Below are 25,398 nucleotides of genomic sequence, written 5' to 3'. Positions count from 1 at the left end.
CAAATCTAAGGATTTAGTTTGGCTCTTTCAATCCCTCTGCATGTGATTCTGTCTTCGCAACCGGAGCTTTAACATACACGGCCACCGAGGACCCGAATCTCTTGACATTTACATTATTGTGAAGGGTACTGCTCCAATGTGAATGAGGCTTCATTTTAAAAAACGTGAGTGGGCTCTGTGGGCGGGTGTGTGTGTGTGTGTGTGTGTGTGTGCTATGCACCCGTGGGAAGACTGAGGGACACAGAAGCCCCTTTAGATTTCCACCACGTTTGGGATCACACAGTATGAAAAGTAGAGCAAGGCATTCTCTCTTCTGGCTGCTGTCCACTTGAGTCCCCCTCCCTAGGGCATTTCTGCCTCATTGGAGACAGCAGCAGACGCAACCCTGTTCCTTCCAATTCACACTTCTCTATCTGCCTACAAGTTGAAGTAAATCTAAACTAAAATTTAAATCTATCCTAAAATTCAAATAAAAATGGTAAAAGTCATGGTGAAGTATGTCCTTAGAAAAGATGGAAAAAAAATAATAGTTGAATAAAAATGTTGAGTCTTCCCCAAAAGTAAAGGGACAAGTTCCCTTGGCAGTATAACCAACCCATGAATCACCCCGAAAGGGCCAGTGTGCAGTACTCCTACAGGAAGCCTAGCTGCAGACTGCTGCTGCCATGTGGCAAGGGGACCCAAGGGGCAGGTCAGAGAGACAGGTGATTTTCCATGTTCTCTGCAAGCTCTGGCTTGGTCCCAACTTCCTGACCCCCACTTTCTAAACTCCAAACCTAAATGCCATCTCTTTCCCCCCTACAGTGTCCCCCCCTGGAGGACAGAAGGGAGCGTCTCCCCCTAATCGCCCATCTGCTCTCCCCAGGCACACACACTCCCAGTGCACACACAGACACTCACATACACCCGCTCCAGTCAAACTAGAGAGGACAGCTTGCAGATAAAGAGCCCGGTGAGAAGTGCGTAAATGAAAAGCGACTTACTTTGTAGGTTATGCATTTCAGCGGTTTCGCTTTGAACTGCCAGTATCCCACCGAGAAAAAAAAATCCAAAGAAGCTGTTCTTCCACCAAGTGGGCCCAGCCCCCGAGGCTCCCCCGCCCGCTCGGCACCGGCAGGCAGTCGCAAGCTTAGCAGGAGGAGAGCGCGCAAGGCGGGGGCGCGCGACTCTCCGCCCGGCCCGGCCGCCGGCTCCCCCAGGCTAGGCTGTAGCCGGTCCCTCCGCCCGGAGCCCCGCCCCGGCAGCACGTCCCCGGCTCCGCAAGCAGAGCCCCCCTGGGTCGCGCAACTGCGCAGGGGGAGAAAGGAGCTCTGGCGGACGCTCGCCCGTCTCGCTCAGATAAAGATCGCGGCTTCATGATTAACTTGGGCAGGTTCAAATATTTGCTGAGCTAGGGATTTGGGGAGGGGGAGGGGCACCCAAGTCAAAGTCAAAGTTGTCATCAGGCTGACAAGTGACCGAGGCAAGACTAACTTGCTCATTTTCGCCCTGGAAATGAGAAGGGCATTGTAAGGGAGCTCTGAAAATAGTCCTCCCTGGTGGCCATGGTGCCTGTATGTGCAGGCAGCCCCCGCTCCGGGGGCTCAAGTGGCCCGCAGTGAAGCGGCACAGGAAATGGCCCAGCTAGTTCAGCAAAAAATAGAATCAAAGCCGCGTTTGTGAAGGCCTGAACCTCTCGGAACCGCCCAGAACAGGGTGCCTCACTCTTGTGTCCACCTCCTCCCACACATTGGCACAGTTGGCCCCGCAGCAGGTGTATCTATCAGGAAAGCCCTTCACAGAGAGCATCGCACAGGCACACGGGCTGGCAGCCCCAGGACGGCATCCTCCTTGCAAGCCCAGATTTTCAAGAGGTCAACTTCAGCTCACCTTCAAGGTCCTAGGACTCTCTAAGAGGTGTGTCTGCACTGGGTTAACTGCCAGCTGGGCGTGGCAAAGGATAGGACCAAGAAGGACACACCTTCCTTCCTGTGGATTCTAGTCCTTTATTTGAGAAAGTGGCAACTAACTAGGTTTAGGGTTGTGGGCTGGCCAGAAAAGAATTCAAGTCTTTCCCTGGGATTTTCCATTGCATCGACACAGAGGCCTCTCCACTTTAATCTTCTGAACCAGAGATAAAATGCATAAAGCCTCCAAACCCAAAACAACAGTAATTTAGATATTACCCCAGGCGATTCCTTCATACTATAGGGGAGGAAAAAACCCCAGACAAAAAGAACTCCAGATTTTTGGACTAAACTCCATTCTCTGGTCTTAGCTTCCCGTGATCGAGGAAAGTAAAAACTGATAAGAAATTGAATTTACTTTCTTTTAGGCCACATGAAAAAAACAATCATACTTATAACAAAACTCTGGTTTCCTGGTTTTCTCCTTTTAGCTTAAGAAAAGTAAATTTGCTTTTTTATATGCATGCATTGCCTTGCTTTAAAAAAGTGGCCCTCTTGAAGAAACAGACACTGTGGTTTTTTAAGCATACCTGTCTGGACCTACCTCCTAGAGAGATTAAAATGTAACTCTGAGAGTCTCAAAACGAAAGTATCTATGGTAAAGTAGTACACTCCCCAAAAAGCCTTCAAATAGCCAGGAACACCTTGTTGCAAACAATTTCCTCACAATGTGCACAATCAGCTACTAGGGACTCTCTACCATGGGGCTGCAAGTGTGAGAAGAATCTGTCCCCACTGATAAGATTCGTGATCTTTATAAGTTTAGGGAGGGAGCCCTCTGCTGGCGGAACCGAGCAAATCACTCCTGCTTCAGAGAAAACCAAACTTCCCAATTCATCTTCTCTAGAACCAAAACGCCCCACAAACTAATAGATATGATTACAAATATGCTGCTGGCTATACAAGTCACAAATAAACCAAAGGTGCAGATGTCACGACACCTAGGAAATAATTTCCATTTGCCTGTTAAGCCTCTTTAAGAAAACCTGTGCTTTCTCAGTGTCCCATTTACCTGGGACTGCTGAGACCCAGGACACAGGAAACCTTGTAAGTCTAACTGGAGGCTCACGTCACCTTCTGGATGTTTCAAGCTAGTGTGCATCCCTTTCCTTGGGGGTTCTGTACAGCTCCCTCCAGAGGCAAAGATGGGCCATGATTCTGCTTTGCAGCAGAATGCACCGAGTCAGGAAACTTTCTGATCATTAACATGCGTTTGAAACTTCTGGGACATGGTTTCTGCCCTGAACAAGTCCTCTCCACGCATGAAGGGACCCATGGTCTGAGACCTGGAAAGCTTGCTTCTTCTCAAAGAACTCCGAGCGCCACTATTAAAGAGTAAAAGCCATGGAAAAGGAGGCAGCAGGAAAAAAACTCAACGAATCGCAATCATTGACGGTAAAAAGGAATGAGTTCCTTCATAATTTTAACAGAACACAACTTAGAAAGTAGGGCCATCCAGTAGGAGGTAAATCTATAACTCCATGTCCTGGGGTCTCAAAGAACACACACTAACAACGAAGAACATCCTCCAGTTAATAAACAAACCCAGGTTTACATATGCAAAAAGTCAGAGGCAGGCTAAGGGCTTTCTGCAAAGGCACGCCCACTGTCTAAGGGAGAAGGGAACTCTTTCCCCAGTGATTAGGGCCACCTCCCCCCACCCATCCTGTCCCTTGAGAGACAGAGAAGGCTGTGCCCTGAAAACAAAAGTAAAACCATCCTCCAGCACGTGCCCAGAGCTCACAACGCTGGTGCAGACTTTGAGTAAAACTGGCTGGTTTTAATGGGATGGAGCTGGGCTCTCCCTCCATTCACCTTTACCCCCTCTCAGGCTTTGCATCTTAAAGTTTCATTCCTTACCTTTGAAACAACTCAGGTCAGACCCCATTTGAAACCCAATGGGAGGGGGGGGAATTGAGAGAAAAGTAAACCGTTTCCCCGTCTTAGCATTTGCTTGCGCCTCAGCCAAACACCCAGCCCAGAGCATTTCAAACACGATGCATGAATTACGCTCTTCAGGAGAGATGTTTTGCAATGCGCCAGTGGTTAAAAATTAACTCTGACAGGTGTAGGAGGACAGGGGGAGAAAGAGCCACTTGTTGCCTCCTCCAGGCTTGAGGGTGCAATGTTAGACTCCAATTATGCTACATTAGCATCTCTGAATACGTCCGTGAAATCCAAAATATGGGCGGTATTCAGGGGTACCCTGTGTTCACTGGACCTGTTCCTACTGTGGCTGCCCTGGCGAGATCAGTTTAGTTCTCCATGTCTGGGCAGTGTAAAAGAAATTCCAGAAAGCCTGCCACTCAGCTTTAAACACATTGAGGACTTCTTGCACAGAGGAATGGCAAGCTAACAAAACTCTGGAAACACGCGCTCTGCATCCCCTGGCCACACCTGTGCCTCCTTCCAGAAGAGCAAGGAATCTTTACCTCAAAGGGCCGCTGGGTGCACAAAATGAGCGGGTTTCTACAATTTCTTTGAAAGTCCAAGTTTATCAGTGTTATGAGTATATTTGGAGAATTATTAGTCTGGGCTCAGATCTGTAACTGGAAGGGATCAAAATGAGAGATAGCTTTTTTGTCTTTGCCTTTTATAAACGTAGCCAAACCGATTAAACTAACAGTTTTGAAAAAAGCACACGGGACAGTTGAAGAATAGGGAACAGGGAATCAGGAACACAAACACGGTGAATGGGCCGTTTTAACCTGCACAGAAGGCACACTGGGGCCTACTGGGACACAGATGAAGTGGATGGCACAGGGGACGCTGTGCACAGTTGTACGTGTTGTGCACCGTGCAAAGGCGCATTGGCAAGGTAACAGGGGGAGCAGTACTGACATCCAGGCCACTCCACCCACCAAGCCACACAGCTTATTTATGTCAGCTCATCTAATCCTAACAACCCTGGGAGAGAGCGACCCATTCTTCTTTCCACGGCGCATCTGATGAAGCCTTGTTCCTGAAGCTACCCACCTGGCCCTGAGGCCCTTTGTTCCCTGTTGTCCATAGGCTCTTCCCTCAGGTTTAGCTCATCACATTCTAGAAACTTCGGAAGGCTTTTTGACTGTACACTGAACACAGCCCCATGGTTCGAGATGGTTTCAACAACTTAGGTATACAAAGGTTGCAGACAGGACAAGCTGGACCCAAAGGTAGCTCCTGGACAGATCTCCCTGCGGCATACACTGGTCAGGTAGCAGAGCAAGCCTCTCATCTCTGTATCTTCAGGGTCCCAGTGGTACCTTATAACCCTGTCACCTAAAACGTGGCCTTACGTCAGCGCCTGATGGGCCAGTTTGCAGAAACACATTCTTAAGGGACCGACCGCAGTGTACAAATGTCCTATGAGTGCACACAACCTAAAGATGTGCCTCAAACACTCTGATTAGCTGGCTTGCTGTCCATCTGCAAATCAAAATGCTATTTTCCTTTGTTCCACTTAGAATTAGACCTGGTTTTCAAGGCCCTTTTCAGGTTGTATTCTTCCATGAACTTATCTATTCAGTTACCCGCAAAAAGTCATCAACTGCACCTCCAAATCTCTGTCTTAGAAATGCACTCCCAGCTTGAATTTAGAGGCTGTTTTTAACAGACCTTATCTTTCTAACTACTACCTGGTAGAACCCAAAGAAGCCAGAGACACGTCTATCTGCCACACAACAAACACCTCCTTGTACTCCTCACTTACAGGTCCTTCAAAGACTCCCTTCTGTTCAGAGTGGCAGCTTAGATAAATGCCTGATTTATGAGCATGCACTGGAGATGAGTTTCCAAAGCCCTTGGGGGCTCTTGCATGCTGGACTGGTGGAAAAGGCACTGGATTCCCACCGGGTTGTAGAGGTCATTTCTTTTTCTAGGATACCCTGCCAATCACTGCTGGAGCTAGCCTGGAGCCCAAAGGTGTTCAGGATGAAGGCACCTACCTTCCCCTACCCTCTTGTGGGTGGAGCATGAAATGAGAACCTCTGAGGCATCCATTTAATCCCAAGGGACCTAGACAATGCTCAGAGTGGCTGAAAATTACCGCATGAAGTAAAAAATGGCTCAAATAGGGCTTAAGAATTACTTGGGTTTAATCTGTTTTCTTTCCTTCCTTCTTTCTATTTATTTTTTTTAAAGTCTGCACAAATACTGGGACAATCCAGGATGTTCAATCTTTGTCATCCTCAGCAGCGGAGCTGACGGAACTAATCCTGCTTTGAAATTAGTACGCCAGTTTCTACATGGGGGACTGCCATGCTCTTCTGTATATTAGGCCACGTCATGAGAACGGCGGGCGATGATACATGCTTACTTTTAGAAGTCAGTCTGATAAAAGACATTTAATCCATTTATATTAAACTCCCAGCGGTGAAATACCCCTCCCCGCCAAACAGACAAATAAGACCTTAGTAATCAATTCATTTATAAAAGTCCCATCTGGATTTCAGCGTCCCTGTCACCTGCCTGATGAGGTCAGGGAGTGAGTGGTACGGAGAAGGCCATGATGACCAACTCCTCAGCTCCCCTCACCCCCCACCCCAAGCCCTACAGGGCAGGCAAAGCACAGCTGTGCTTCTTCTCCAGGGTGCATCTCAGTGTCAGTCAGGAGGAAGTGAACAGTTGCCGCTGAGCGCTTTGGCTGGGGCCTGCCTATTCTTGGTGCCCCTCTTCCTTTCTAGCCTGTGTGGTTAGTCTCCGCGTAGGCAGTCCAGTGGCTCACAGCCACATCCAGGCCCCACTCTCGTCCTCACCCACTGCGGCCAAAGGCAGTTCCTGAACATAACCCAGGGCTCCTGAATCCATTATCCAGTGCACTCTGTCTACAGCTCCAAGTATCCCCACAAAACGCTGTTTGCTGCTGTGTGGAACCTTTGGAAGATACCACGCTTGCCTCCTCTATGATCACGCTAGGTACAGTATTTTGGGTCAGTCCCACAGAAGCCCTTTCAAAATCTTGCATCTTGAGCACTCATCTATGTCCAGTCATTTCAGGATGGAGTTTGAGCCCAAGCCCTTGCCTCTCTCAGTCTGCTGCATCCAGATGCAAAAAAGCGTAGCTGGCCATGACAAAAAAGCCCAGCCTGTCGCTCTGTCTCAGTGGCTACTCACCCAGCCGTGCTAATCTGCATGAATTACCCATCACAGAGAGCAGAAGCAGGGTGCTTGGGTTTAAAAGTCTAGGCATACATGAAGAAGGCAAACACAACCTCCTCCTGGCCCTGCAACTATACTTCACCTACTAAGGGCTGACTAGGAATCGAAAGGAGCAGCCCTGTGTGCTACTAGATCACAGGCTGTTTGGACTCTCTAAGCAACGCGCTGCTTTTCTAGGTGTGTTGACACCCTCCGCCCTGTTCAGTGAACAGCTAGAAGACCACCTGGCTCGCCACAACTGCAGTCAACACTGCTTTCCTGCTGCCTGTGTTGTTGAAAGTGTTTGCTCTGACAGACATTTCTCGGCATAGTCCCTTCCAAAACACACACTCCAAAATACTTTAAATTATATAGTAATTATCAATCTCCCCCCCCACCCACTTTATAAGTATCAGAAAAACCCAAAAAGAAGAAAAAAAGTCAACAGCTAAAATGAACTCCATAAATATGCCTGAAGCATAAAAGGTGTCGGGGTCCAGAGAGCTCGCCCTATGCTCATATAAGACAGAAAGGTGGAGGCAGGCAGGAGGCTTGAGGTCAAGGCCAACCTGAACTACGTGATGAGACCTTGTATCGAGTTAGTAAATTTAAGAGAAAAAAAAGTAAGACTAAAACCAAGATAGCTTAAATTTTGCAAGAACTGATATGTACCGCATAGCCCACCACTGTTATTCTTCTGTGAACTATAAATTAGCATATTATTAAACATTACAGTTGTACCAGAAACCTGCATTCATTCAGAGGAGATAGAAACCACTGTTTCTATCTGTATGGGCCTCCTTTTGTAGCTAAGGAAGAGAGAACACAAGGGTTCAAGCATTTGCTTGATGGTACCTACACATAGCCTTACTCTGTTTCTTGTATTTATTATTTGTTTTTAAAACTTGTATAATACAAAGAAAAGGCCCAAAAAGCCAAGTGACCATCAAATATTGCAAAGTCTTACCTGGTGCTGGCTGTCGTTCATTCCATTCAGTTGAGATTAAAATCTCTATCACTTTTATGAGGTGTTCAGTATTATCAGAGCTGCAAATAAGAAAGGTGGTTCGTGAGAATCGTCCTTCCTAAAAACAATACCGTCTCCAAAATCATCCTACTGATGTGTGTGGACCAAGTCCCCATGAGATGTGCATCTGTGGCCAGGATCTTCAGACACCCTTAAATAGTCATTAGGGCCACCCCATCCCCACCATACCCCCAAACCTTCTTATCTTTCACTTACCTGGATGCTGGGAATCTAAAAAGCACAGGGCTGAAAATCTCAGAGAGGACTCTTGTGTTCAAAAGATTTTTGCTGGAGGCTTGAGAGAGCTTGAAGAAATGCTTAAGCAGATACTGAAGCGTAAGCCAATATTGATGAGGTATATTAGGCGACCTAATGAGCTTCTTCAACAGCTGGATGTAGTCTTCAGGGCTTTGTACTTCTACAAGTTACAGAGAGAAATACAGGAAACAGAGTAAGGCTATGTAGAGGTGCCGATGAGCCAATGCTTGAACCATTTCAAATCTCTGCTGTAGCTACCAAGGGAGGCCCAGACAGAAACCTTCAGGAGAGGCACCTAGGACCTTTGCCCTTCTTATTAAGAAATGCATTGTGAGAAAGTAAAGATCTCCAGTCAAATGAAATACAAGAAACTCTTCTTGTAAAAAAACCACAAAATGTTCAGGGTGTGCTCTCAGAAGCCTGGCCTCCATCAAGCAGCTCCAAGCCTGATTGGCTGCCTCCTCAGAGCATCAGATAAGGAGCACAGGTTAAACTTTGAAGGTCACGAACCACAATTTCCTGTCCCCAAAGCACTGCACAGAGCTCTGGCTCCTGATGCTGAGTGCTCCACCCTCAATACGTTTCATTCTGGGTGTGCAGGGCCGTGGACAATAAGATTCCTAGCCGTGCATTCTAGTCCTAGGTCTCTGAATCTGAGAATAAGGCTTCGATAGTCATGACCTTCCCAACAGATCATGATGAGAAGCGAAATTAGCCAGTTTAACACATGGGCAGACTTCTAAGCCAGCACAAGTCTCAGTCTCTTCTGTCAAATACTCAGACGCTGTGTGGAAAAGGAGGGAGTCTGGGGTGGTGGTGAGGCACTGGGAGGGCAGCTTAGAATTTTCTCAGTGCCTTCTCCTTATACACAGCACTTCACAGAACGACAGACCTATCTACATCTCGGTCACCTGTGCGGGAGAGGTCTGGAGAGAGAAAACTCACCTTGGGCTAACGACAGCATTTCATTGTAAACAGCTACTGGAATGACAGGATTCGGTAAATCCAAGAGATAGCGTTTGAAAGCATCTGCTAACACCTGGACATCAATCATCTCCAGGTCCACTGAGGCGGCATCTAGGAGAGAAGTCATTGAAGAAATATTTCAGGCGTTCATACTTCTGTTGGGCCAATTTTCAAAATGTGGGGCTTTAAAAAAGACACAGGGAACAAAGCAACGTGAGGGAAACAGAAATTAGGGCTCAGGAAAGACTGTTTCTCATAGGGCAGGCTCCTGAATTTTGGAGAGAACAGCTTTTCTTCACGTAGCTTTTGTCCCACATAATAAGCACCCAGCATGCTCAGACTTTAGCTATCATGCTGGTACCACTTTCCTTAGCGCAACAAAAAATAATATTATTACCGATAAGTTAGTGTCCTCCCTAGTGGCTGTGTTGGAACTCAAAGTCCCAACGCTCCATCGCTATTTGGAGATGAATCCTATCACAGGTGATCAGGTTAAACAAGGGTTTAGAGTAGACCCTGAAACCAATCTAACCAGCATCAGTGTAAGAAAAGACAAAAGTCCCAGAGACACCCGAAATCCGTGAACAAAGGAAAGGCTATGTGAACAGACACTGAGGGGCAGTTGTTGGGGAGTCAAGAAAGAAGTCTCAAAGAAAGCAAACCTTCATCGTCTTGGATCTCCATACACCCACACACACAGCCAATGTTCCCTCAAACCACATTAGGAAGATGAAAAATGAAAATTCCCAGGTTTCCTCAAATCTGAACTGATAAATGCTACATAAAATTCAGCCTTAACAGGATGCTCAGCTAAATATCAAGATACTTCAGCATTTGAGCAATCAGTTTTAAGATTACCTATAGAATAATCCCAATTGTTCCAGAAAGCTTCTCCTGATGCTGCTATTATCTAACCTGAGAGCATCCAACTAGCTCAGAGAAGAGGAGCGAGTTTCTCTGAGAAATCCATCTGCTAGAAAGGAGGTCAAGTCATCCAGGACAGGGGTAGCAGTAATCCAAAGCACTTTTCGGCACAGCTCTTGAGGTGGGGAAGGAACTGAGGTCCACTAGAAAGCAGGGGCACCAAGAACAAGAGTGACTGAGGGCATCCATAAAAGAGGGGCATTTGGCAAGGAGGGACCAAGAGGAGAGTTATCTGGGGAGCAGTGTGCTCACAAGGTGGGCTGACACTACATTTTTTTTAACTGTCTTCAGTTCTGGCACTGAGGGCTCTGCTGTGAAGGAGCTATAAGGAGCAAGATAGTATAGTTATGTAACTCAGTGTGTGGCCGAACTGGGTGGTGTCTCGGAGATGAGAAAATACCAGAGTCATGCTAAGAAGGTTCTACGTGAAGAGAGGACATTATTTGGGCTATCCCTGAAAGATGGCTGTGCAAAGCAGGGCCCCTTCAACTGTCCCCCTTTCAATTCAAAACAAAAAACAAAACCTTTGCCTATTCATGATCTCTTTGTAGCCAAGTAATTTTTATATGACCTGAACTATAGAGGTCTGTAAAGGCATGCAGAGCAAATAATTATTGAAATTATAAAGCAGTCTGTTTTAAAGGGATTCTTAGGTACACATATAATTTTACCATTGATTAAAGGTGAAGGCTAACTTGCATACTAATGAGAGATTTCCTTGTTTATGCTTATACAGAATTAAATCTTAGCTTAGTATTTGATACTGTAAGATACAGAGCACTTTCAGGGCTTTTCAGAGCTAGTCAACATTTTTATTTAAAAGTTATGAACAGGGGAATGCTGTTTTGCATAAATATGTGATCCAAAATGGCAGAATTGTGTCAAGGGCCGTTCCAAAACTTCCTGGAAATTTTGTTCTAACCCCAAACCAAACTTTATTTTTTAAAATAAAAACTCAAATCAGAAACTCAAACAACCGTTTTCACAAACAATTTTACGCAATCCAACCCCAAAATATACTAATGTATGTATGAGAATATATTTAAATGTGAGGTATGCATGTGGGTAAAAGATACACATGCTGAGGAAGGATAATAAGAAAATTCATATCAAAGTCTCCCATAATTCAATCACAGTGTTTCTATGGAGAACTTTGTGTGTATGGAGAACCATGACAACTCATACCCTACACCAGTGTTGTCCGTGGCCTGATGGCACAGACAGCATGCACAATACAAGGTGCGGGGATTTCAGGTCCCAAGCTAAAGATGCGGTGGAAGTGAAGGACGGCACGCAGGTAAATGCCGCCAAAAACATCTCCGACTATTACACGTTTGGTTTTCACTTAAACTTTGATTCGGAAACCTTCTATTGTTGTCAAACTCTTCACAAGCACCACACGCGGTTACCCGACCCTTTATGAGAAATGACCCACGCACGGAGAGACTGCGGGCTGAGTCTGGGCTGAAACTGAGGTAGAAAAGTTTTTCTGGACACATCATGACATTAAGCGGAACTCGTCCCCTTAAATAGCCAGATGTAAGTGGCTCATACTCTCAGAAAATCAGGCTTGTGTACAATACACATGGTCCAGGCCAAGAAAACCCTGCAGAAGTAGAAGGAGACGGAGATAAAACATGTGTTGCTGAAATATTCTAAAGGGCTAATCAGACAGGGCCCATTCTAACCAGACACACCCCAGTCTCACAAAGATGCAAGGGCCATACTGGGCCTTTGTGTAAAGGGTCTAGCCTGAAACTAGGTCATTATTAGTGACATGATATAGTATTGATTAAGATTACATGGGCATCACTGCAAACCTCCAAAGAATATTTGAAGCTTCTGGCCCCGCTAGCTGCGGCCCTTGTGGGCCTCACTTTCTATCTCTTTGCCTTGAAAGTCAGTTGCACCCGAAAAAATATATGCTCCACCATTTGTCGATATATGTAGACTTCTAGGTGCTCGAGACACATGGCCCTCTCTTGGTGCTCTTGCAGGGCCGATGAGAAGTCCTTTCACCAGAAGACTTGGCAAGCAGTCTGGCAATTATGTATCTCACATGTCATTTAGGGGGCCTCGAGGACAGAGTGTCCCTCTCCTCCTGCCTCCCTAGCAGCCAACACAAGAAGCACGGCAAGTATTTTGGTCTGGAGCTGTTAGGCTGCCGCTCACTCCAGAGACCTGAAGAACGCAGAGTGTGTGGTCTACCTAGTCTTTACAGTGTTTGAATGAAATTACATATGCAGGTCTCGGGATAAACTCACCACGTGTCAAAGGCCACAAGAGTTGATGACGGAGTATATTTGGTTTTATTTATTATTATTTGTGTGTGTGTGTGTGTGTGTGTGTGTGAGATGGGACTTCCCATGTGCCCCGGGGTTCCTGACTTGTGCAATACAAGCTACGTCTTCTGTATGAACGCCACCCTGGCAGCTCCTAGACACCCACAGCTGTCTTGGTGAAGAGAGAGGGTGTTCCGTCATTTCACTTTTCACCGCACTACCAATGGGTAACCAGTTCCTTCGATACCACGTCAGCTCCCTGGGAGGCCCCACCCCCAGTCCCCAGCCAGCTAGCCACCAAATGATCTCTATCTGGTGTAGTGGTTCCTAGGGCGTGGGGGTAGAACAGACTGCAAACTGGCACTATCTGGAGACATTCTAGACTGTCGTGACTCGGGGGTGGATGCTACTGGCACCTAGTGGGTAGAGGCTGGGGATGTGGCTGACTAACCAGCAGTGAACCTGACACTCCTCATCGGTGCATCACATCCAGAGGGCCAGGTTCAGACAGCCCTGGTGCACGGTAAGAGAAACACGAAAATGCACCAGGAGGAAGTTGACCATTAAAATTCAAGGAAGATTAAAAGAAGTGGGGAGGGCAATTTGTTTTAGGGTAAAATAAGGGAGGGGCGAGAAAGGCAGGGACAATCAAAATAATCTGGATATAAACCAGGGCTTTGCCGCTCGCTCGCTCTCCCACCAAATCATGTTAAGTGAATTTGCTTAACTTGTGCTTTCTTTACTGGAGACTTAGCGTCACTAACACTTCAGAATTAGGCTACCATGAGCGGCTGCAAAAGGGGCATTAAGATAAGTGGGCTGCTTGCCTCACCTCTGTCTGGAATTGCAAATTTACAAAGTTGTTCAAAAGCTAGCAATTTTTTTTTTGTCAGGGGAAACGGAGGTTTCCTCTGGGACATTATAATAGGTCCAGGTATTGAAAAGTCTACAACCTGGGGACACTTTTGGCAGATGCACTCCCAAGGTTGGATAGTGTTTGCTCTTTTGTGGCTATGAACATGTGTCAAGTTTTCTACATGTGAGTTTTGGTGGCAATGAGGAAGGATGCTGCCCATCAAAATATATCATTGACGTGAGTGAATCTTGGTGGTTTGTGCCATCTCCTGAGTGGTGTGACAAAAATAATAAAAATAAAACTTTTTCCAAAGCTAATGTGGAGCGTTTTGCACTGGTCACATTAAAAACCTCAACCACAACTTTTCACAATTTCATTGGTTTCTGGTGTCTTCACATTTCCTGTGACTTTTAGCAAACATCCAATTTTACCTTTTATTTTGTTCTTGTAACCAATACATGTAACCCGACTTCAATTGGCAAGGCACAAAATTCAGTATTTCCTTAACGCCCTGGTAAGGTTGGTAGAAATACAGAAAACAGAAAAGGCTCTCACTCTGGACTTTTCCACCAGCCAGCGTCTAACAAGCAGATTGGCGGAACACACAGAAGCCCAGAGGTACGCTGCCCTGTGTGTGCTAGGCTGAGCTCAAGGGACACAGGAACTGGAGTTGAGACATTTGCTTGGGTTTGCTTCAAGTGAAATCACTTGCTGATAAGCATCTAGTCGCACACTTTTCTCTAAGAAATGTCTTTTGTAGAAATTCCCTAAAATGGCCTAAGCCTCAAGCTACTTCCCACTTCAAATGGTTACTTCGTGAGGGTCAGGTGGGCATTCCCATGCCAGCATCCTTCCGAAGGGGCCTTGCCCAGAACAACATAGGCAACTCTTTTATTTAAATATCCAAATTCAGGTAAATAATATGAGGTAGAAAACTACAAAAACAAGAAAGAAAGAAAGAAAGAAAGAAAGAAAGAAAGAAAGAAAGAAAGAAAGAAAACTATAAATGAATGGATTTAAGACATTCTAGAAGTTGGCACGAGAAGATAGCTTCCTGGGATGAGGGCAGTACTTTTCCCTGTATGAAAAAGGAAAGAGGAAATCACATAAAGCCACTATTTGACAGAGTAAGTTAGTGTCTCCTAAGTAACGGTGTGCTGGAGCTGGCTGCTGGCTCAGGAGATCAAACGTCCTCCGTTTTTCCCAACTCCACATTCAATGACATCATGTTAGCATGAAGTCAACCACAGTGGGGCTATTTACATCACAGGAAGCGGCTAATACTCTCACCCCGTAATTTCCCTCTGCAGAGAGTACGGTCACCATTACACTACTAGATAAACACCCAATGCCATGATGTTACTCGACGGACATATGGCATTAGAAAGTCAGCAGGTGAGCAAGGAAGAAAGCCAGCAGGCCAGGTGGGAGGGAAAGAGCCCGAGAAGGGGTAAGAGGACACCAGGAGACAACTGTCAAATGACGCAGGCTTAGAATATTTTCAGGTGACCCATATGAGTAAGAGCTTACCAAAAGCAAGGCTGAGGAACATGGCAGAGATAGCATCTGATAAATGCCAAGAAATTGTTTCTGAAATTCCAGCAGAACCCAGGGGCTCGCGTGCCGGAAAAGGTTGAGAGCTCACAGCTTACACTCACACACTCACGCCTCCACTCAGGGGCCACACAGCCAAGGCGTGCACGGCTAACTTCACTGAGCAGAGGACACTGTGCAGGCTTTGAGGACTCCTTTGAGACCTAAGGTGTTGTGTGGATGGGGGTGGGGGCGGGCCATCTGAAACAGAAAGGTGAGCTTATCCTCGTTTACAGTCCGGTGAAGTGACTCACCACAATCAAGAAGCTGTCGTAATTCTGCAGGGCTGCTGGGGCTCTGTGTTCTGTAGAGAGTCGGACATTCCAGTCCTGAAAGACAAAACAGACCGTGTGTGCACAACACAGTTCTCTGCAGACTCGGTGAGCCTGCTGCCGGAGGGCCATTCCCATTTCCACCCAGCATCTACTCTAGATGCGTGCTGAATATCCTTGGAAGCCAACCCCGACAATTAGTTGTTATCTAGTTTGTCAATAATTTTTGGCAACTCCAGTGGGCCATTAAAAAGCAGTTTAATCATATTTATTAAATTAGGAAGAACTGAATAACTCCCACATAGTAACTACGTAGTAGTCTAGAATAGTGGTCCTCAACCTGTGGGTTGTGACCCCTTTCACAGGGTTGCCTATGACCATCAGAAAACACAGATATTTACATTATAATTCATAAAAACAGCAAGATACAGTTATGGAGTAGCAATGAAAATAATTGGAGCTCGGGGGGGTCACCACAACATGAGGAACTGTATTCAAGGGTTGCAGCATTAGGAAGGTTGAAAACCACTTCTCTAGAGTTAGGAATTATCAGTCACGATTCTTCCCTGTTACAGAGACCCACACAGCTAGTGTGGTTAGCACAGCCTCTGTTCACAGCAACCAGTAAGACATTCACATAATGAGTGGTCCAGGGATACATATAAAGTATAGCAGTCACGAAATAAAGGTCTAACACTAACTCCTTCTAGCAGTCTGGTTACCTTTCTTTTCGATGGCTTCTAGGAGCTTGATAAGAAGAGGTGGGGCGACATCAGGAGGGGCAAACTGCTCAGCCAGATCGGGAAGGGTGAAAGCTGAAAAATAAAGAAATTCCCAACATTAGATTTCATGTGCAGCAGTCAAGTGCATTCAACCACAATACAGAATATTTAAGCATAAATAATTCAATTACTCCAATCCATAACAGAATGGAGCTAGAATAAACACAGAACGGAGCTAAGGGGAGCCCTCTACCACATTACACACTGTTGGGGCCCCAGGGACATACCTGGGTTTTGTTTTTCCCCTTTCAGAATGTTCACCAAACGCCCACCAAGAATCCCAGAAGGCCTTGACAACAGAGCTTTGAAGGTCTCTCCTCTGGGGCATCTTTCCTAGGACAGACTGCCCTGTCTTAGGGTACCTGGGTTACGTAGAGGGGCTCCAGGCTAGACTGGAGCTTGGATGTTCAGGGAGAATCGAGAGATGCTGCAACATACAGCTCTCTTCACCCCCATGTCTCGGGCACATTGATATTTAAGAGCGCAATCTGGGGAGCTCAGAAAATCTGAAATCAGTCTGGCTTCTAGGTTATTATGAAAGAACTGCAGCTCAGGTTGGAGAGACTAGATAAAAATCTCATGAGATAGTGTGTTATCATGATATATAACTGAATAGCTGATCATAGCAACTGGACGTTCTTTTGGACCCTTGCACTGAATTCTATCAATGCCCAGTAGTCACCTAACAATAAACTAAACCCCTGTGTAATTGTTGTCAAAACTTTTTCTTTCTGAACGCACACACGTGTATGTGTAGGACATAAGATACTTTAAAAAGCTCTTTAGGTTTATTTCATAGTATGTATGAGTGTTTTGCTGGTATATATGTATATGATGTATATGGTATTACTTGAGTGCCTGGCACTTGTAGAGGAAAGAAAATTGCACCAGATTCCCTGGACCTGGAATTATAGTTGTTCGTGAGTTCAGTGGATTCATAAACTTAACCCGAATCCACTATAAGAGCAGCAAGTGCGCTTAACTACTGAACTATCTCTCCAGTCTCAAGAAACACAACACTTTGATAAACGGTATCTTCATAAGTTATGTGTATGTTTTGCCAAATGTTGTAACTATACAAAAATATCTAATGCCACGACAATCACAAATTACTTCCTGACAATATATTGACCATATTTCTCACTCAAAAAGGGGGGGGGGGGAATGGAAGTAAAAGTATTTTTCAAAACTGTGCCAGAAGAGGGAGCTAAATATTTCACCTCAAATTTCTCAAACTTCAAAATATAGGGTTGTGAATCTTAATGAAAACATCTTCAGGAGTAACTTGTCTTTCAATAATCCAGTAATCTCAGGTGTTTATGATTCGTAACTTGCATCTTATCTAGGACAGTTTGTATACTTCACTAAATGGTCATAATTAGGTTTCAGTGAGGTTTTAGTGGTATAATTATTATAAGATGTATATGATATTAAAAGATTCTAATTAAACCATTGCAAGTACCAAGAATCAATGTAGAATAGTAACAGATTTAGAATATAAAAGCAGTGTTATTAAATGCTGACCTCAAAGGACTAAGTACGACTTAGGAAGTCATTTTGCAAACTCTAAAACCCCTTGTCCTAAGACCCCTGCAGATTTCAACATGCCCGGTATAGATGGACCCATGGAACTTGTCATTTAACTATACTGACCACAACAGCCACCAGAATGACAGAAGAGCTAAATTTTGCAGGAAAACTATCACAACACTATACAATGACACTTTCTGTGATGAGAGAAACATTTGTACAGGCTTGCTCTACAATAAAATGCAGCCACTGCAAAATTCAGCAGCTGATTTTTTTTTTTTTTAGTTTAATTAACAGATGTAGGCAAATGCAGTTGTGACCACAGTATTTAAGCATGCAATCTGAGAACCCGGGTGAAGGCAAATTCTGTTAATGAAAAGTTAAGGAACCAACGGACCTCAGAATGAAGACATTTTTGTTCAAAATTTGTGCTAAGTAACCTACAAAGCTCTCCATCTGGCTTCCTGGGAGACTCTGCCTCATGACATCATTCCCCTAGCTTTTTGGCAAGATAAAGGTAGAGTAGAAATGGCCTTAATTCTCTAGACAGCTACTGTGTACAAGGCTGTGGGTGGAGGACTTCATTCCTGGAACCAAGGTGTGTCTAAGAATATGGGTAGGAATTGTTTTGAGTTGGTAGTAAGTTTGACTTTGTAGGTGATTTCTATGAGAAACCGAGCAACGAGAACAGTCAGTTTTAAATGTTCAGATGTGAAATGTTTTTGAAAAGTGTTTATAATATAAATGTGTTTATTAAAAGTTTATAATCATTTTAACTAAAAGCACTGTAAAATGAAAAAAAAATTAAGCTGTCTGGAAGTACAGGTCTCTAATTCAGCAAGTGGGAGGCTACAGCAGGAAGATCACAAGTTAAAAGATAGCCCAGGCTACCCAGCGAGACGCTGGTTAGAAGAGAAATGCAAATAACACACACACACACACACACACCAGCAGCAGCAGCAAAGGCCACACAATTTCATTTCCTTCGATAAACTATAAACCACTTCCCTTGGCTCTCATGTTTGAGCTCACAACAGTATCCTCTCCCACAAAGACCTTCCCCGTTCTACACTGAACAAAATGAAGGTCATTCTGCCCCTGTATGTATGCACTAGAAGGGAACCTGGCAGTAGAGAAATGATGTTAAGAAATGCTATCAACCAGGATTCAATACAGTGTTTTCCTGCTAAAGAACCCCAACACAGTCCCAAATCCAAAAGCCCACAGCTAAGTAGGAAATACGGATACCCACCCTGCACTCATGCGACTAACTTCATCAAATCCACTCCCATATATAACATAAGCATTTTTATGGAGGAAAAAAAAAAACCAACAAAAGCTGGCACTGAGATCGGAATTGCTTAATAAAGTTTATCTCTTTCCAAAATCTAATCAACATGATCACTTAGGCAGGCAAATATGAAAACCAAATTAAATGATAATTAAAAATTTCATGTGATTGTGATTGAAATATGCACCCAACAGTTGTTGGTTCTCCAAGTGCCGCAGAGGCACTTCCATCCGGATTTCTCCTCCAGCTGAGAAAAAAGAAAAGGAAAGAGCGCACTCTCTTGTCTTCCTTTGTCTTTCCCGCTCTTCCTTGGCAAAGAGGTTCTTTTTGTTTGTCTTCAGTTATCCTGAGCTACAAAGTATCTTTTGTTTCACTCATACCCACTTTTCTGAAAACCACCGTGGGGGTCCCCACATATCTACAAGAACGCTGGTCTTTTCAAATCACTGTACACGCGTGTAGGAAGCTGTACTGTGTGAAGGTCCAGCTGAATTTTTTTAAGACGAAAGCAGCTTTATCGGCCAAAGGCATGAAGCACAACAGCTGATAGTGCTTTGGCAAGAGGAACTTTAAAAGACAACATTTACAAGGTGAGACAATGAATACAAAACAATTCCAGGATTTCCTATTCGTGAGTATAAGGTCTCTCACTCAACGTGCTTCCTCTCGGAACTATGTAGACCCAGGTAATAGAGCAAGTTCCTGTCACCCGCTGTAGACAGTGGGATTATCACTAGAATTCTAAGCTGTATTCCAAAACAAGTGCTACTTTCCTCGAGAATCCTAAACCCAACTATTCTCTAATTCCATTATATACACTACGTCTATATATCTGTCATTAGATTTCGTCATAAGAGATTGCAGCAGGAAGCAGCAATTACTGGGAATGACTAAGCTTGGTAAGTTGTTGATTAGTTCACAATAAGAGGATCAAATCATAGTCTGAAAAAAAATAACGGCACCAAATATTTGTTCTCAAAAAACTACAGAGCATACATACAGGTTGGGACTATCAAGCAAAACACAAATTAGCAACACAAACTTCTAAATTTTACACATAAATTCCATTTGGTGTAAAATTTCCAGGTATCTTTGACATGAAAAGGAATGCCCTTTGACTTGGAAGCTTGCCATAGTTCATTGTCTGAAGCATCTGGAAGCATCCGTGGATTTCCCGACACATCCAAGCCCAGTGTCTCACTCAGCCAAATCAGTTTTCATTGGAAGAAATCAACATTGTGCAAGGAAAAGGAAACCAAGCAAAAACAGTCGAAAGATCTGAGAAGGGAGAACCTAACCACGTATAACTGCTAAGGAAAGGCAGACCCATCTGGCCAGCCTTCCTTCCCACTCACAAGAACTCCGCTGAACCAGAGAGCCCTAGGTCATAGAAGAAACCACTCACACTACAACAGAGGCCGCATTTTCTGTTTGCTCTTTCTGCAGGCCCTGGTGACAACCAACCACACATAACAGAAGAGACTCTCTCTCCCAACTGAAGCCCTTCCCAAACTAAGTCGGGCAAGCCTCAACACTCCTGGGCACCAGCGGTGCGTGGGAGATAGGAGCGCTCTGTGCGCTCTGTGGTGCCAACACCGCTGCTAAGTGCAAGCTGAAACCAACACACAGCTGCACCTTTTGGAGGCCTTTCCCATTAAAAAAAATTAAAAAGAAAGAAAAGAGAAAGACATTTTAAAGTTAGTGCCTGGCAGGACTGAGCGGAAAGTTTAAGCAGAAACATGAAAACGGCAGAGGCTGCCCAAGCCAAGCATTGCATTCCTAATAGAAGCTGCTTGGAAGTGTGTTAAAAAAAAAAAAACCTGCTCATTACCCCTCAAAATGTAACTCAAAATACACAGGAAAAAAAGGATATATGCAAATGGGGACCGATATTAAATCAAGATGTTAAACTGTCTACTGACTCGCTGATTCCAAGCTTTATTTCTGTCTGAGACAATTTTCTCTTGTAACTTCAAGAGAAAAAAAAAAAAGTAGTGGACACAAATCAAAGCAACCCCAATTCTGTTCTTAAACAAACTCTATAAACACGTTCATACTGTCTACCTAGAACAGCTAATACCCTGGACTTCAAACTTGTTAAGCTCTGCGGGCTGCAAACCACATCAAAAGCTGGTGCGCTCTTTGGGCAAGACAGTTAGCGTTAAAAAACAAAAACAAAATAAAAGAGAAGAAACCGTGGGTTCGTTAATCTTGGTACACACTGGTTTCATCGGCAGCGCTTCCATGATTAAAAGCACAAAGAGACAGGGGTACCATCCTCATAGTACCAGTTACTGATAGCAGTCTTGGACAAGTTAATTAACTTGGACCTGAGATTTTTTCATCTGTAATATGGGAGTAATCATATGAGGTTAGTAAGGATTGGAGAACAACACAACCTCAGTCAGTGGACACAGTACCCAGAGTAGAGAAAGCATAATACTGGAATTATTCCAGAAATCTTTACTATGATTAAAGATTTAAAAGGTTTTGTTTTTATGTGCATCAATGTTTGTCTGCAAATCTGTGTGCCTGGTATCACTTGTGTGCCTGGTGCTCAAGGAGGAACTCAAGTTATTGTTGGTTGTAAGCCGCCATGTGAGTCCAGGAACTGAACCCTGGTCCTCTGCAAGAGCAGTCATTATTCTGAACTACTGAGCAATCTCTCTAGCCCCATTAATAAATTTTTAAATAGTCATTCATGATAAGAAAATTTAAGATGAGAACTATCTATGATATTAAGACAGTTTTCTTAATATTTCTTAATGGAGGAAAGCTTGAAGCATGTCTGATGGAGTTGACATTAACATTTTGCCTCCTGCTCTATAAATAATACTCCGTATCTCTTTAGGAGTCAACTCAAATATTATATTTGACCATAATACTATTCTGTTTAAGTTATTTGATGTCAGTTCTCTGAATGTGAAAGAAAAACTAAGTTGAAATGGTTGTGTAATAAATTATACTAATCTCCCAGAAACAAGATGGGTTTGATTTTGAAGGGGAAGGAAGATAAAATTACAGGCAATGAGAAATGGGAACTGATAGGAAATAAATCTTCAGGCATGACCACATGGTTTTCAGAGGTAACTACTAACGTGGAATTTTTCAAAACTGCTCACAGATTTAAAGTCCGAAAGTCCTCGTAGATGCCCTACGCTCCTTAGTTCTTTCCATTTCCACCTTCACCTCCCCGTATCTCTTCTGCTCCACAGGTCGGAGGGCAAAGCAAGAGGGGAAGACTCCACCCACTTCGTTTTATTTCTCCATAGCAGACTAGCATCAGCGACAAAGGTCTTCTGAAGCGCAAGCCGGTACACAGCGCTGTCTGTCTCTGATGGCCTCTGCTAAAGCCTTATGGTGACTAGAATGCTGAAGCACGAGGTTGCTCTTAATCTTCCACAGGCAGGCTAATTAATTGTGATCCTTATCACCTAAATTGGAATCTGATGGAAAGATGACAGCTTACAGTGCACAGCAAATTAAAATGCTGAGCAGGAGGTAAACAAGGAAGAGAGTGAATGCACGCGCGTGCGCGCGCGCGCACACACACACACACACACACATACACTTCCTACCTAGAAAATATTTACAGTTGAATCCAAGGAATTTTCGAGGCCAGTGATTTATACGGAAGTTGGCCTTTGGGTCTGTTGGCTTGGAGAGATTTCATCTGAAGCCTGACTCAGATGCCCCGTAAAGGAAAGAATAGGGAGGTGGGGATGGGGAGAGAAAAAAAAAATCACATTTCCTGCACATAGAATTGGCTCTATGCTGAACGAGTGCATGAAGGACACCAGCGAGGGGCCGTGTCCCCACACTCTTTTACACACATGCTCTTATTTATTTTTCACAGCAGTTCAAAGGTGTCTTTATTATTCTTGACTTAAAGGCAAGGAAACAGAGGTAGAGAAATTAAGTCATTTGGCCAATGTCATAAACTTGTAAGTTGTGCACATGTGTTCAGCTTGGGCCAATTGTCTCTCCATCAGTTTCTGGCTAGGGAAAGAAACCTATGACGTTTTCCCAAATTTCCTTTAAAGGTTCCCATATTTCAGTAGTAACTGCTATAAGAGAGTCCTGTAACACATAAGACGTGTGATACTCAATCCCATAAGGTGATGGCCGTAATATTTACTGGTGGGTTCCAGTAAGGCCACCTTGGCAGCAGCGTGAGTTTATCTGTATCCTCCCCAAGCTACACAGTAAATGTATTCTCCTCCACTTTCACTCTGTTTTGATCAACAACATTATGCACACTGAAGCAACGAGAGACCTCCTGTTCATAACAGTCGGAGATGGGGAATATAGCAGAACTACATGGGGGGGAGGGGCCGTGATGTTTGTGTTTCTCCCACATCAATTCAATAATAAATTTCATAGTCAAACTTATAAAACACGTTACAAATGCTACAGGGAAGCCCGATCAGAAGCTGTAATTTGAGAAGACCCAAAGGCAATTAGAGAAAATGGATGGGACAGTTAGTTATTACAGAGACACTGGAAGCCGGATCTAGGCTGGCAACCACTGACCAAGTAGAAGCAGATGCTGGCTGGCCCAGGGAGGGGAGAGCTTGAGAAGAAAAACTGCCAAAAAGGCAAAGTGGTCCAACTGAACAGTACTGAGAGTTTTCAGAAAGCCTGGATGCAAATCAGAGGCACAAAGGAATCACCAACTCCCATCCTAGGAACCCCAGGGAGCCAGGGCTTTTCTCTGATATCTGAAAATATACTGAAAACTTGAACGAATTGGTCAGCAAATGCCTAGCTATGTTCCACCTAGACGCTACAATTAATATTTTGTCATAAATGTTATACATAAATATTTCAGTGCATCTCAATATAAGGGGTACAAATTAGTTGTCACGGGCTGTACGTGTTCCCCATAATTCATAGGTTGAAGCCCTTTGAAGTACTAGCATATCCCCAAAGTGACGATACTCAGAGCCAGGCTTGGAAGGTTATTGAGTTTAGATAAGGTCATGGGGGTAGGTTCTTCAGGATGAGAGTAGTGCTCTCATTGCTTCCAGGAGAGGATGAATGGAAGGAGGCCAAATACAAGCCAGGAAGAGGCTCACTAGGTCTTCATCTAGTTCCCAGAATATACTAAAGTTCCATGGTCATCTGAGCTCATGTATCAGCAAACATATGTAAAACAAAACAAAAAGAACCCCTCTGTCTTGGAAAAGTCAGTAACAAATACAAACTCTTCCTGAAGTATCTAGTAAACACCTCTGCGTGTCAGACTGTATCGGACAGTTATGTAGGGGAAAGCTGTCCAAACCTTCATATCAATAATTCTTAAACATGTGTGGTGGCGGGCCTGGGATTCTGCATTTCCCACAGCTTGCAGGTGGTACCCATGCTGCAAGATCTCAGACCACACTGTCAAAGAGCAAGACTTGAGGATGAGTGTACCAACTATAGAGAGAAGAGCATTCAAAGAGCCAGACTCTCTGGCTCCTGCTACTGAGAACCCTTGCTTCACTGGTAGGTTTTACAAGGGGCCTCAGTGGCAAAGCCCCTCAGTTGTGTTGGGCAGATGGCATTGACTGTGTGGGTTAGATCTGATGTCCTACCTAACTCAACGTCCACAGATCCTAGGAGCAGAGAGTCGGGCTGCTTGGCGCCTCTGTGTACCCCTGTGTGAGGAAGGACGGCAGGAGTCACAGCTTGACTGAGGTCTCAAGGCAAGTTCCAGCCAAGGAAAAGGCTCCTTAGATTTGGTGTGTGGTTCGGAGAGGAGGCAGAGAGAAATGGGGCATTGGAGAAGCCGTGGAGGCCATGACCACTGCTCCCAATGGCTTCGAAGTATTAAAGTTAGAACCTGAAGAGGTCTGGGAGGGCCTATAGTTATCCTCAACCTACAGACGAGGAAAGTAAGATTTGAAAAATAAAGCGATTGGCCCAAAGTTAGTACAACAGAAAGTTGCAAATCGACTTGAATGTCTTGCTGTCTTGGGAGGTCCCCTTGGTGCATTCTGGAGATGACATGGCCAAGAGCAGAGGCTGCAGAGAACTTTGCAGGCGACTGATGTAAATGACCTTGGCAACATTTGGAGGCCTTGGTGACAAGAAGCATGTTTGTTCAAACTGGGCTGGGGTTGGTGGGCCAGCTCTCACCATGGCTCGCACTTTATCTGGTTTGAAATTTTGCCAACTCACTCAGCCAGGCTAAATATTTTCAGGACAGCATTTATTAAATATTTTTCTCATAAGGCTAAACTAAGCACATTCTTCCTTAAGAATGTCATTGGGTTTATTCAGCTAAAAATAACTGGCCAACTTATCATATTTGGCAAAATATGAAGGACTCTTTGTGAATCATCAGGTGGTAGAAAGGGCCAGTGAAAAATAAAATGACCCGGGGACTAAGTAGACGGCTCTGTGGTTAAGAGCACTGGTTGCTCTTCCAGGACTCGGGTTCAATTCCCAGCACCCGTATGACAGTGGACAATGGCTGTAACTCCAGCCCTAGCAGATCCAATGTCTTCTTCTGGCCTTTGAAGCCAGATGTACTACACAGACATACACACAGGCAAAACACCCAACA

General features: G+C 44.5%; 1 protein-coding gene across 2 annotated transcripts in view; it reads right to left on the bottom strand.

Annotated features, from left to right (window-relative positions):
* Pik3r1 (phosphoinositide-3-kinase regulatory subunit 1) overlaps positions 1–25,398 on the bottom strand; it is an 82,631-nt gene that overhangs the window by 9,374 nt on the left and 47,859 nt on the right. The window contains exons 3-7 of one of the 2 annotated variants that reach the window (XM_075976173.1): positions 15,965–16,057; positions 15,225–15,299; positions 9,295–9,426; positions 8,308–8,509; positions 8,032–8,111 (exon numbers count right to left, since the gene is read on the bottom strand). In XM_075976173.1, coding sequence (XP_075832288.1) covers positions 8,032–8,111; positions 8,308–8,509; positions 9,295–9,426; positions 15,225–15,299; positions 15,965–16,057 — 582 coding nt within the window. Of the gene's footprint in view, positions 1–983; positions 1,198–8,031; positions 8,112–8,307; positions 8,510–9,294; positions 9,427–15,224; positions 15,300–15,964; positions 16,058–25,398 lie in introns of those variants that run through there. The other variant, XM_075976175.1, reaches the window with a different exon arrangement.

The sequence above is a fragment of the Microtus pennsylvanicus genome, chromosome 6 (assembly GCF_037038515.1).
Source record: "Microtus pennsylvanicus isolate mMicPen1 chromosome 6, mMicPen1.hap1, whole genome shotgun sequence".
Lineage (NCBI taxonomy): Eukaryota > Metazoa > Chordata > Mammalia > Rodentia > Cricetidae > Microtus > Microtus pennsylvanicus.
Note: the sequence above shows the minus strand (reverse complement) of the source record. Positions and strands in the feature narration are given on the sequence as shown.